This window comes from Geotrypetes seraphini, chromosome 9 (assembly GCF_902459505.1).
Source record: "Geotrypetes seraphini chromosome 9, aGeoSer1.1, whole genome shotgun sequence".
NCBI classification, from domain to species: domain Eukaryota; kingdom Metazoa; phylum Chordata; class Amphibia; order Gymnophiona; family Dermophiidae; genus Geotrypetes; species Geotrypetes seraphini.
The window spans coordinates 160431555-160446084 of NC_047092.1; the positions used below are offsets into that span (position 1 = coordinate 160431555).

General features: G+C 42.5%; 1 protein-coding gene across 1 annotated transcript in view; it reads left to right on the plus strand.

Annotated features, from left to right (window-relative positions):
- The window catches only part of MME (membrane metalloendopeptidase), a 124034-nt gene that overhangs the window by 84684 nt on the left and 24820 nt on the right, over positions 1-14530 (plus strand). Inside the window, exons 14-16 of the mRNA XM_033957987.1 lie at positions 2844-2942; positions 9127-9204; positions 11904-12007. Of these exons, the coding sequence (XP_033813878.1) occupies positions 2844-2942; positions 9127-9204; positions 11904-12007 (281 nt within the window). The remainder of the gene's footprint in view (positions 1-2843; positions 2943-9126; positions 9205-11903; positions 12008-14530) is intronic.

The following is a 14530-nucleotide window of genomic DNA, read 5'->3' on the forward strand; positions in this document are numbered from 1 at the left end:
TAAATAATTGCATCTGGATGGACATCTCCAGATATTTAGTCATTTACGCAGCTCAAGAATTGTGAAGAATTAAAACCATGTTGCCTGTAGTATTTGAAACTCTCTATATGACTGTAAATAATTAGACTAAAGAAACTAGAAAAATGGCACACATTAACACCCAGATTCAGTTCATGGTGGCTAAATTGGGGTGCAGGAAAAACCCCCAGCACAGAGCGTTATTCTGTAGCGAGTACTCCAAGCTGAACGCTGGCTATAGAATAGCATGTAGAGCTCATAACTGCAAAAATTTTGGTGCTGATATTTATGCCAGCTGAAACCTGGAGTAATCCAAGAAAATACTATTTTACAGAAAGGGTGGTAGATGCATGGAACAGTCTTCCGGTATAGGTAGTGGAGACAGAGACTATGTCTGAATTCTGGAAAGCCTGGGATAGACACCTGGGATCTCTCAGAGAGAGAAAGAGATAATGTGGATGGGCCATTTGGCCTTTATCTGCCATCATGTTACTATGTTTCTATAACCATAAAGGGTTCTATGACATCACAATGCAGCTGTAAAGAGCCTTAGCCTATAGGAAGAGGAGATGCAAATGTTTAAGAGCCTTAGCCAATAGGGAGAGGAGGAGATAATGGTTACTGTGGATGCGCAGACTGGATGGGCCATTTGGCCTTTATCTGCCATCATGATTCTATGTTTAAATGCTGGTGTCCAACTCATAATTCATAGTGGATCCCAATTCTTAATAATACACTGCTTCCATTTAACTTCTAAATCACATCAAATACACTAATCAAAGCAGCAAAGTGTCAAGCAGAGCAGCGATGCTATTACTCATGCTATTACCCTGAAGAAGTAAATGAAACGCATCAGTGAGGGGAGATGCGTTAACAACAATATAAGCTAAGTCAATTATAGAAAATATTTTTATAGAAACATAGATATAAAGCACAGGTTATAAACCACTACCAGGATCAATGAGGATTGCAGCTGCGTCAAATTATACTATTCATGTGGCAGTCTGAGGATCATTTGGTATATCATGTGATCTATTTGAAATATCTGTGTCTCTTGAGAAGACATATAACGCTTTGATTAATGTATTTGAGGTGTCCAACTCATTGCATTTGGGCGAGGGAATGGCAGTATTTTATCATTCAAACAACAAAAGTGGAGTGATAACAATTTAAAATATTCAATTCAGTGTTTCAATGCTTTAATGCATCCTATATCGTGTATACCGACTGAAAACATTTATCTTAAAGGAGGAAAAAAGACCTCTTTTGTCAGGCTAAGCTACATACATTTTTGATGACTCAAGAATTGGTTTTAGAACTGACTAACTGCATATTGGTGACCAAGAAGAGGTCATTCGTGAGTTGGAACTTGTGATTTAATCAAGCAAATTAAACCCAACCAGATATATGATTGGGTAAAACTGGTGACAATTGCAACTGGACATTGGATATCTAGGATGATTGTTGGGTTCTATTTGTCGGGATGACTTAGTAGTATGTGTATGGTAGCAAGTTTTATTATATGATATTTGCACATTATTTATTATATAAACAATATATATTTCAATATTGAATTTGAATTAAATGAAGTGATAATAGCTTCTTTTTTTGTGCATTTGCATGTATTGAATTGTCTGAAGCTATTGATCTGATATAGATAACCCCAGATAACGGAATATTAAGATTTAAGTTAGGCGTGATTCTGTAATGGGTGCCTAAGTGTGATTGGCATGCAATAGTCACCTAACTAAGCACTTTTCTTTTTTAGGGTCAATTATAGAATCTAGTCCTAAGTGGCCAAGTTTAAAAGCCAAATCAGGCCACACAAAAAGCAGTTCTATCTTTGGCCGCTATAACTTAGCCAGCCAGTACTTTTAAAATAAACTTAACCATCTAAATTTGAGCCAGCCAAAAATATACCCCCTTTTTAACTAAGGTGCGCTAAACGCTAATGCATCCATAGACTAACATGCACGCGTTAACATTTAGCGTACACTAAATCGATTAGCCTGCGCTAATTGGTTAGCGCACCTTAGTAAAAGAGGGCCATACCAGATATTCAAATCCAATCACTGGAAATGGCCTGGCCTTGAATATTGGCAGTCAGCACTGACTACAGGAGTTAGCCGGCCGGCCTCCCGTGGTCCAAATATTGACTTCATGGTGTTTATACAGTAGTATCATAAAATGTTGCCGTTTTAAGGTGCAATGAGTGTTGCCAGAAAGGGTAAAAATTGACAAGACTTTCAACTGTTTAATTTCTAGACTGTACTGGGTTATAATGTGAATTGTCCAAGATCAAAAAGTATCAAAGGGGAATCTTGAAGTCATTCCCAGGTTTTCTGAGTTATGTATAGGGTTACCAGATGTCGGGGGAAACCCAGATATGTCCCCTTTTTTAGGGGACAGTCTGGGTGCCCGGATGGACTTTCCAAAACCCGGTAGTTTGTCTGGGTTTTGGAAAGTCCTCACCTCCCGGCCATGTCTGGAGGGCTTCTGAGCATGCGCTCAGATGATGTCACTCACATCCGCACATGCTTGGAGACCCTTCAGACACGGCCTGGAGGTCAGAAAATAAAGATGAGGCTTTGTGAGGGATGGGGCTAGAGGCAGAACTAGGGTCAGAATGGGGCAGGGCCATGTGTCTGGGTTTCTCCAGACAAAGATCTGGTAACCCTAGTTACATGTACAGTAGATCTTGAACTATAACAATTAAACTGTCCCTATTCCCCACCCCAAAAAAAAAAAAATAATAATAATAATAATAAAAAATTAGAATAAATTTCTTTACTTTATCTTGTTTATCCTTCTCTTTCATGGCCAAGGTTGAAGATATGATTAAACAGATTCGAAATGTTTTTATCCATACTTTAGAGGACCTTAGCTGGATGGATGCAGAAACAAAAGAAAAAGCTGAACAGAAGGTATGTAAAAAGCGCTGAATTTCAAACATTTAATGACTGTCCATCACACCAGTTTGCCATGCAGTAGGTTAGATATGAGGATTACATGTAGAAGCATGACATATATAGCACATATAGACATATTTTAACAGATAGATATAAACATATGACCCATTTGTCTGACCAGTAAGTTAGTTATAGTTGTCTGAGGGGCCACTGAAAAATTCTCAGCTCAACCAACAAAGTGGTGGCGGTCTCTTTCAAGGGCTATACACTTAGGGCTCCTTTTACTAAGCCGCACTAGCGGTTTTAATGCACGCACCGGATTAGCGTGCGCTAGCTGAAAATCTACTGCCTGCTCAAAAGGAGGTGGTAGTGGCTAGCGCACATGGCAAATTAGCACGCGCTATTCCGCACGTTAAGGTCCTAGCGCAGCTTTGTAAAAGGAGCCCTAAGTCCAGCGATTTTCTACTTTTTCCGTTCCGTATTTTTCTGACAGAATGAAAAAAGTGGAAAATCACAGGACTAAGGACCGGATTCTGTATACGTACTGAGTGGTGTGGAATGGAAACAAGTGGATAACTTTTTTATTCCGTCAAAAATTACAAAGACTAGGGAACACTCGATGAAGATGCAGAGAAATACTTTTAAACCCAACAAGAGGTAATATTTTTTCATTCAGTGAATAGTTGTGGTAAGAGCAGTTAATGTAGCTGGTTTTAAGAAAGGTTTGGGCAGTTTCCTGGAGGAAAAGTCCATAGTCTGTTATTGAGAAAAACATGGGGGAAGCCACTGCTTGCCCTGGATTGGTAGCATGGAATGTTGCTACTGTTTGGGGTTCCGGAATCTTGCTTCATCTGAGATAATGGAATGTTGCTACTGTTTGGGGTTCCGGAATCTTGCTTCATCTGAGATAATGGAATGTTGCTACTGTTTGGGGTTCCGGAATCTTGCTTCATCTGAGATAATGGAATGTTGCTACTGTTTGGGGTTCCGGAATCTTGCTTCATCTGAGATAATGGAATGTTGTTACTGTTTGGGGTTCCAGAATCTTGCTTCATCTGAGATAATGGAATGTTGCTACTGTTTGGGGTTCCGGAATCTTGCTTCATCTGAGATAATGGAATGTTGCTACTGTTTGGGGTTCCGGAATCTTGCTTAATCTGAGATAATGGAATGTTGCTACTCTTTGGGGATTCTGCATGGAATGTTGCTACTATTTGGGGTTTTGCCAGGTATTAGCGACCTGGATTGGCCACTGTGAGGACCGGCTACTGTGCTAGATGGACCACTGGTCTGACCCAGTAAGGCTATTCTTATGTTCTTAAGCATCCCTGGATCTCAGCCAGCTGCTCTAATCATTAGACTACTCCTCTGCTCATTTGACTAATATAGCTGTAATGGAGATAATTTTATAAGTAACTAGCTGATGCCCCGGCGTTGCAGGGGTATTTAATTATAGCAATAACACTGTAAATGGATTCAAATAAAGATACTTTATAGTGGTGAATGAAATTATTTTTTTACAGCTTTATCAAAAGTACAATATTCAAATTATAATGTGAAATATTTGACAAAATGAATACAATACAACTAACACAAAACTTGATAATAAACAACATTTTTAGTTTCACCTCCAGGAGCAAGAACATATAAATTCTTGAGCAAGCAACATAGAGTTGACCATGGGAAAAACAGTGGGATCTTAAATCCACTCCACAGTATGTAATAGTCTGTCCCTGTGATTTGTTGATTGTGATAGAGAATGCAAGTATCACTGGAATTTGCAATCTCTTAAACTGAAAAGGAAGATGTGTTGCAAGTTTCGTTCAAATCGGGCAAGCCGTATTTGCGTTGGCAGCTTTGTACAATTTTTCCATTGACATGAATGGGTGAAATCTGATTTTCTGTTTGTAGCTCCTCCCACGTGTGCAGGTGGGCCATGAGACCCCCAGAACATATCACCCCAGGTAGTGAGGGATCTGCATACCAAGTTTAGTTCAAATCGGGCAAGCCGTTTTTGCGTTGGCAGCTTTTTACATTTTTTCCATTGACATGAATGGGTGAAATCTGATTTTCTTTGTGTAGCTCTGCCCACGTGTGAAGGTGGGCCGCGAGACCCCCAGAACATATCACCCCAGGTAGTGAGGGATCAGCATACCAAGTTTCGTTCAAATCGGGCAAGCCGTTTTTGCGTTGGCAGCTTTTTACATTTTTTCCATTGACATGAATGGGTGAAATCTGATTTTCTGTTTGTAGCTCTGCCCACGTGTGCAGGTGGGCAGCGAGACACCCAGAACATATCACCCCAGGTAGTGAGGGATCTGCATACCAAGTTTCGTTCAAATCGGTCAAGCTGTTTTTGCGTGATCGTGGCACATACACACACACATACATACCTCCGATTTTATATATATAGATTATGCATGTAGAAAAATGGTTTTACTTATAAAATTGCTCTGGCATATTCAGACATAAAAGGTGGTGATAGAACAACATTGCTCCTTCTTTTATCCTATATAATAAAACGTTAGCGGCGCAAGCGCTTTTAAAAAAGCGTGATTACTGCCGCTGTGGTTTGTGATCCGTGGCCGTGTTCCATTTTAGAACCCGGCCAGGGATCACTCTGGCCACTCCCCTCCTCCCGCCCTCACCAACCTGAAGCAAGCTCATCACACCTCCCGCCCTCACCTCACCAATCCGAAGCAAGCTGGAACTACCTCCCGCCCTCGCTCACCGCTGCTGCCGCTGCTGCTGATCCTCCTCTTCGGGACAGCCTGCGATCATGGCCTGCTTTGGCGGGCCTCACGGGCCGCTTTCTGGTCTCGGTGGCACGTTCCCTCTGATGCACGGGATCGTGTCGGTGGGGAGCGCGCTTTCGGGTTGGGGAGCGGCCTGCGAAGTTCGCTGGGGCCGGCCACCATGATCGCGGCCTGCTTTGAAGAGGAGCAGGCCAGAAGATGCCGGGATGGAGGGAGGGTAAGCAGGGGGATTAATTCAGGGGGCTAGAGGGAAAGGGAAATGGGGCTGCTTTGGAGGGAGGGGCGTGCTGAGGGGAGACAGAAGGGGCCATGGAGAGATAGGGAGAGGGAAAGGGGGCTGCTTTGGGGGAGGTGTGCTGGGGACAGACAGTTTTACTCTGGGGGAAGACAGAAGGGGCCATGGAGAGACAGGGAGAAGGAAAGGGGGCTGCTTTAGGGGAGGGGTGTGCTGGGGGGAGACAGAAGGGGCCATGGAGAGATAGGGAGAAGGAAAAGGGGCTGCTTTGGGAGGGAGGTGTGCTGGGGACAGACAGTTTTGCTCTGGAGGAAGACAGAAGGGGCCATGGAAAGACAGGGAGAGGGAAAGGGGGCTGCTTTGGGGGAGGGGTGTGCTTAGGACAAACAGCTTTGCTCTGGGGGGAAAGACAGAAGAGGGCCATGGAGAGACAGGGAGAGGAAAAGGGGGCTGCTTTGGGGGGGAGGTGTGTGCTGGGGGCAGACAGCTTTGCTCGGGGGGGGGGGGGGGGAGACAGAAGGACACAGACAGCGGCCAAGGAGAGAGAGATAAAGAAACACAGACAGACACATCTATTCTAGCACCCGTTAATGTAACGGGCTTAAAGACTAGTGTAATATATGTAGGCAGAAAATAGAGCAGGGATTGGGATTGGCACTTAAGTGCATATTTTATATAGTGCATTATGTACCATATGTGTCAATATTCACCAGCACATTTACATGCATAAAGAGGTCCTTTTACTAACGGCATGTAAATGTAGCATGTGCTTCCTACTTTGGGAGGTCTTGTTGTAAGTCTGTGATTAGTATGTGCATACATGCATTTTTGTGGCAAGGGGGCAGTGGTAGGGGGCAGAAAGTGGACATGCCAGCGCTGATTAGTCAGTACACCCTATACTAACTAGGGCTAGATTCACTAAAGTCAGCGATCGACACTAAATGGTGATCGCTGCTAACCAACCCGATTCGTTAAATGGCCCACCGTGTGTTTTTCCACTCGATCGCCCATTTTCCGATCCAGCCATGCAAATTAGTAAAACCCCCATGCAAAATAGCCAAGCAACTGATTCACTTACACTGCTTGACTATTTAGCATCGGGTTTTACAGACAGATCTGCCTGGAGGTTTTTTTTTTTTTTGGGGGGGGGGTTTCAATGACACAGATATTTTGTGTGTATTACAAAAGCAAAATATCTGCCCATAAAAAAGAAAAAAATCTCCCACCGCTGCCAAGGGCTTTCCCACAATGACCCCTGACAATCGGGCATACAAATTTGATAGTGAATCAATCGCTGTTGGAAAATTGGCCAGAGAATTGGCCAACAGCGATTGAGTCGCTATCTTTAGTGAATGTAGCCCTTTGTAGCATGTAAGCCCTTATCACTTATAAAACAGGTGTCGGTAAGTGCTACATGCTAATTTGACTTAATGGGTGTGCAGAACAACCAACGGAGACAAAAAAATAACCAGGACTGGTGGTCTAACAAATTGTTCACCATTAATTTAAAAATAATAAGAAATTAGCCATTTTACTGATGCTGTAGAAAGTGGCTTTAGTATGTAAGCAAGTGTAGGCAGTTGGGGGGTGGCTAACAGGGCAATTGCCCTGGCTCCCATACAGCAGGGGGCCTCCAAGCCAGCCTCAAGCTGAAGAAAGTAGAGGTTGAAGGTCAACTTTGGAGCCCCCTTCCCAGTTTCTGCCCTGGGCCCCCGAATGACTAACACCAGCCTTGCACGTGGGTCAAGGGCATGCTAAGGCCACTTTTTCCCACACTTTTCTTAAAGGACCTTAAAGTTAGTTCTGCCTTAGAGCTAGTGTAACTTTGTGCAACAACCTAGCCTATGAACCTAGACTATGAATTATTTCTATAGCACTACCAGACGTACGCAGCACTGTACAGTCACAAAGAAGACAGTCACTTCTCAAAGGAGCCTCCAATCTAAACATGCAAGACAGACAAACATGAAATCAAGGATTAAGTGGAATGGTTAATCTGCTGGTTGAGTTGGTGGGCAGTGAGGAGTAGGATTATGGATTGAAAGGGATCAGTGGCGTTCCAAAGGGGGGGGGAGGTCTGCCCCGGGTGCACGGCTTGGGGGGGTGCACAGCCGACCAGGTTCGGGTCCTCATGTCCTTCCTATCCCCTGGCCCGCGCTGCTGCAATCTTACCTCCCCCTGCCGACAAGAAGTCTTTCCGACGTCAATTCTGACATCGGAGAGGACGTTCCGGGCCAGCCAGGCAGTGATTGGCAGTGTCACAGCGTTTGATAACGCATTACGTCTCTCCAAAGCAACATTTAGTGAAATTGTGCACTCTTTAATACACTTGAAGACTCACAAGACTCCTGAGGCAGGCCATTTGGGACGAAACATGCGCATGTCGAGTCGCAGAGTCATTTTATGAATTTTGGATGAATAAAGGCATTTGGATTTATCAGATGAATTGAAAGATACTTTTTGTTGTGCACCATTCTGATTGGGACAATTCCACCTTCGTTCTGTGTTTATAAATAGGTTCAACATATGCGCCTAAGTGCTTTTCTGCATGGGCACCCTCTCGTAAAAGTCCCTCCTATATAAACATGTATTGATGCAATAATAAGCACTGATGTTCAGCAAATGGAAACGTTGATTGTCATGAGTGAGATCTGAATGGTAGTATCCCTCATCCTGTTTGATTTACTGATGTCAGCTATGATGCCATAAAGTCTGCATGTCGAGGCAGAATGTTTTATGTTTGGAAGCCGCTGGTGGTGGTGGGTTTGGATTTCATGGTTTGGATTTCATTTGCTTACGAGCCCATAAATATTTGGGATTTGAAAAATAGGCTGAACCCTGGTGATGATTTCAACATAGAATCAAAACATTATTCCAGCTTCCAAAATGTTATCCACTTGTTCCAAAGAGTATGCCCAGACTTTTGATGTTTGCTTAGGCTTGCATTGAAGAACTTATTTAAAAAAAAAAAAAAAAAAACAACCCAAAACCCAAACAAACACACACTTTAATTATTTCCATGAGTTCTTGAAGTACGAAAATACAAATCCATTAAGGTCATGCTATTATGTGCCTGAAATTTTGTGGTATGCTTGGAAGCATCACCTTCAAAGTTAGTGAATCTTGCATTTGCCAATTTGTCAAGTGTGACTGCTGTAATAGCTACAAATACTTTAGGTTCTAAATTAAAAATTATAATTACTTCCAGGCTACACAAATTAGAGAGAGGATTGGATACCCTACTGACATCATGGATGACAAAAAGCTGAATACAGACTGCAAAGATGTAAGTTTCCATTCTGCAGTAACTAATAAAGAGCCACATTACATATGGGCAGACTTGCACGGTCTGTGTCTGTGTATGGCCGTTTGGTGGAGGATGGGCTGGGGAGGGCTTCAATGGCTGGGAGGGTGTAGATGGGCTGGAGTAAGTCTTAACAGAGATTTCGGCAGTTGGAACCCAAGCACAGTACCGGGTAAAGCTTTGGATTCTTGCCCAGAAATAGCTAAGAAGAAAAAAAAAAAAAAAAATTTAAATTGAATCAGGTTGGGCAGACTGGATGGACCATTCGGGTCTTTATCTGCCGTCATCTACTATGTTACTATGTTACTATGATTTTTTAACTTTTTCCCAAAGCTTCTAAAACAATTTTGTCCGAGAAATCTGCACGTAGCAGATAAGAGTATTTCACCCACTTTGTCCTTCTAACAGTACAATGTGTTATTTTCTTCTTTTGTAAAATACAGTTTTATGAAAACAATCCAGCATTTGTTTGTTTTTTTTTTCAGGACTGCATGCACACCAGACAAATTGTTTTGTATCCTCTTACATTTTAAGATGATACATGTATCATTTTACAAACATTGTTTTGGTTTAGTTTAGTTTATTTGGCAGACTGCAAAGATTAACAGAAGTAAAATCCTATGCGGTTTGCAATAAAAACGGGGGTTGGGAAAAAGAAAGAATTATATCTGCCTGGGCCTTGTTGTTTGTATTGACTGCTTTCTCAATAAAAATTATTTGCAAAAAAAAACAAAAAACGAACGAACAAAAGTCAAACAAAACTCACAGTTACAAAAGGAAAACATGGGAGGGAAGAGTTACAAAGCATAAAGAATTACAGGGAAAGGTTGATAACAGTCGGTAAAGGTAGGAGAAATTTCAGTTCCGATAGAAAATGTGAGGATTTCTGCTACAGTTTATCTAACTGAGAATCTAAACATCAGATATTATCAGAGAATGAATTGAAAGCCAGTGTGAAATAATAGGCTTTTAGCTGAGATTTAAAGATTTTGAAGGATAGTTCTAAAGTGAGATATAGTGCAGTACCCGGGTGCCATGTTGGTGGGGGCGCTAGCACCCCCCCATTCCCTTTCCCCATGTCTCTAGTTGTTCACCAAGAACAACTTTAACATGCTCCTTGCGATTGCGTCATCTCTCCCGCTGACGTCAATTCCGGGTGTCTTGTTAAGGAAGTGGCATCAGCAGGAGAGATACGTGGGTTCAAGTAGGTATGTTGACGAAGAGTGCGGGCGCTTTTTGAAAAATGGCCATCGTCGCACAGCAGTACTTGGTGTGATTTCTCGTTTGTTTGGGTTTTTAAAAAATTCTTTATTGATTTTCAAATTTTGACAGTGCAATACAACTATATTAAACATGAGCATTTTACATAACACACTGAAAATACACAAAATTAATACATTACCGATCCTTGTCTCCCTCCCTTCCTCACATAACTATTACCCAGCCCGCTAACATTCTCCCCTCTCTGACCTTCACCCATCCCTCCCTTGGAGTTCCTTTCTCATTACAATTCTTGTAAACCGTGCCGAGCTCCACAAATGTGGAGATGGCGCGGTATATAAACCCAAGATTTAGTTTAGTTTTAGTTTAGTTTATTACACTGCATATGCATATATTATTGCAATATTACAGATAAATACCTTTAGCAATCCCAAAAACTCAAGGACATCACCCACCTTTCCAGTGCTAATAACATAACTTAGATTATAAAGTATTATAAGGGTTTGCACTACCATGTTTTAACTAGCACAATGTACTTACAAGTATTAGTATCCGCAGATCTTATCCTCATATTGTTGTATATTGAGAATCGCTGACATGGTCGGCGAATAAACTGATTATAAAGTACTTTGGCAGCGTCCTACGTCATATGCAGTCAATGGGCTCCACACCTCATTGAACATCATGCTAGACCCCAAACACTCCGCATTAATTCTCTCATATTTATACATGGAACAAATATTTGCCCACCAAAATGTGTAATTCAGTCTGTTGTAACTCTTCCAGTTAAGTGTAATCATCTAGATCAGTGGTTCCCAACCCTGTCCTGGAGGACCACTAGGCCAATCGGGTTTTCAGGCTAGCCCTAATGAATATGCATGAGAGAGATTTGTATATAATGGAAGTGAAAGGCATTCAAATCTGCTCCATGCATATTCATTAGGGCTATCCTGAAAACCCGATTGGCCTGGTGGTCCTCCAAGACAGGGTTGGGAACCACTTATCTAGATGGCTATTCCGGTCATAATTAAGAAGAGCCGGCTTTTATATCTATCTAAAGAAGGCTTAATATGCAATATTGTACCACAAATTATGGCTTCGTAGGTTTTTATGTGATTTCTCCACATTTGTAGAATAAGCTTCTTTTGGCTTTACAAGGTTTGCTACATCATTTGTTGGACCCACTGAGGAAGGCAATTCTGCCGAAACACGGCCCGTGTTGGGTCCATTTTATACCCACGTGGACAGTATTTTATGTTACTGAAGAAATAAAACAAGGATTTTGAACATTGTTGGTTTCCACAGTTCTGTTTTCATTTTGGTTAGCCATTGCTCTCTGTGGAAACTTGGGTCATCCTCCTCTGTTTTCTGATGGAGATAAAAAGCCCATTTCTGCCCTCCCCATGCACTGCCCTGCTTAAATACAATTTACTAAAGTTTGATTTTCCTCTTGTTTTTAGTTGAACTATAAGGAGGATGAATACTTTGAGAACATACTTCAAAATACAGTATTTAACATAAAGAAATCACTTAAGAAGCTCAGAGAACCGGTGGATAAAGAGGAGTATGTGATATAAACGAAAATTATATTTTTAAATAGCATTTTGCTTTTATGTACTGTACTTCCTGACAATATATAGAACTATTCACTATATTGGAAATCACATTGCACATGTATTGGAGATGGATTTAATATGAACCTTCATATGAACTATTGAACTTTTCTCTTATGACTTTTGGGACTTTTTTTCTTATATGTGGTTTCACACGTGGGGGATATTCGTTCCCATTTTTATGATTTTGAGGTTTTTTCGTCTTTTTTTCTTCCTTTTTATTGAGTTTTGGGGTTCTTTGGACATATTTTGGCATTTTTTTCTTGGTTCCCACATCGGATGCACGTTTGCACTTTATATTTATTTACTTAAGGTCATATGATGTACGGGGCAGGATTTATTTAGACATTGTTCTAAGTGCTAGTTCACTCATGAATACCTGTCCGGGGCTTTTGGTTACTCGGAGGGAAAATTAAGCCCGTTCTGAACCTTTTAGTTAATTCTTATTCCTCTTATTTTTTGGAGTGTCTCTTTGATTCTCCTTAAAGTGCCACCTGCCTCCAATGCTGATTTATCCAAGATAATTCTTACCAACTATTTTTTATATTATATAATATATAGAACTAACACAACATGAGCAGCAATGATGTACCAAAAAGGAAAATATATTTTTATGTGGAATTTAAATTGCGCAGGGCGCCATTCAGTACTGAGGTGCTAAAGTATAAAATTGCTGCCATGTTGTTGAAGTAGATTTTTAGGTCTAGGTCTGCTTTTCCTCATGGTCAAAACACTCGTTTTCTCTGACATCTTTTCCAGTACACTAGGATGGAACATTTATGCTTGTTCAGTGCTTGATATACTGCTATTTCTGTGTAACGGGTCATAGGGTTGACACAACATAGGCTCTCAGGTAGTCTAGGTATTTCCCCTGTCTGTCCCAGTGGGCTCTTAATCTAGCTATGGTGCCTGGAGGGTTAGATGACTTACTGAGGGTCACCAGAGAGCATGCTGGGATTGAACTCACAACCTCAGGGATCATGCTGGGCTTGAACCCATAACCTTGGGGTGCTAAGGCAGAAGCTCTAACCGCTAGACCACGTGTGTGGTATGGTGGTTAAAGCTCAAACCCACACTCCTTGTGACCTTGGGTAAGTCACCTAATTCCCCCATTGCCCCAGGTACATTAGAGAGATTGTGAGCCCATTGGGATAGACAGAGAAAAATGTTTGTATACCTAAATAAATTCATGTAAACCGTTCTGAGCTCCCCTAGAAGAATGGTATAGAAAATTGAATAAATAGTGTGAAAAGCTTCAGCCTCTGATAACCAGAGCTGGTATTGTGACATCATAATGCCTCATTCCACCAATGCCTAAGAGCCAACCTCTTCAGTGATGTCAAAATGGCTCACTTTTACTATATTTTGATTTCTAAAGTGTTACAGTGGTTAAAGTTACAGCTTCAGCACCTTGAGGTTGTGGGTTCAAACCCACGCTGCTCCTTGTGACCCTGGGCAAGTCACTTAATCCCCCCATTGCCCCAGGTACATTAGATGGATTGTGATCCCACCAGGACAGACGGGGAAAATGCTTGAATACCTGAATAAATTCATGTTAACCATTCTGAATTCCCTTTGGAGAAAATATATCAATAAAAAATAAATATATATAAATATATATATATATACAGTGGTACCTCGGTTTACGAGTGCACCGGTTTGCGAGTGTTTTGCATGACGAGCAAAACATTTGCAAAATCGGTGCCTCGGAAACCGAGCATGGCTCGATTTACGAGCACCCCCCCCCCCCGCAATCCGGTACCCCCCCGCGATCCGACACCCTCCCGCCACGATCCGACCCCCCCCCCGACACAATTGGGCATCCCCCCGCTACGATCCGACCCCCCCCCGACACGATTGGGCACCCCCCGCCACGATCCGACATCCCCCCCCCCGACACAATTGGGCACCCCCCCGCCGCTTCTTACCCTCATCTGGGCAATCTTGAAGCTCGGCCTCTTCGTCTGCTGCTGCAAGTTCACGTTCACGTTCAGAACGTGAACTCGCAGGCCTTGAGCATGCTCAGATGCTCAAGGCCTAGCAGACGAGGAGGCCGAGCTTCAAGAGTGCCCAGATGAGGGTAAGAAGCGGCGGGGGGGTGCCCAATTGTGTCGGGGGGGATGTCGGATCGTGGCGATGGGGTGCCCAATCGTGTCGGGGGGGTCGGATCGTGGCGGGGGGTGCCCAATCATGTCGGGGAGGGGGGATTGGATCGTGGCGGGGGTGCCGGTTCGAGGCAGGGGGGGTGCCGGATCGCAGGGAGGGGGGCTTCAAGGGGAGCAATGCCGGTTCTCGGGGGGGGACGCATCAAAGCAAGTTTCCATTATTTTCTATGGGGAAACTCGCTTTGATAAACGAGCATTTTGGATTACGAGCATGCTCCCGGAACGGATTATGCTCGTAATCCAAGGTACTACTGTATATGTGTGTATATATATATATAAATAAATAAATAAAAAATATATATATATAAA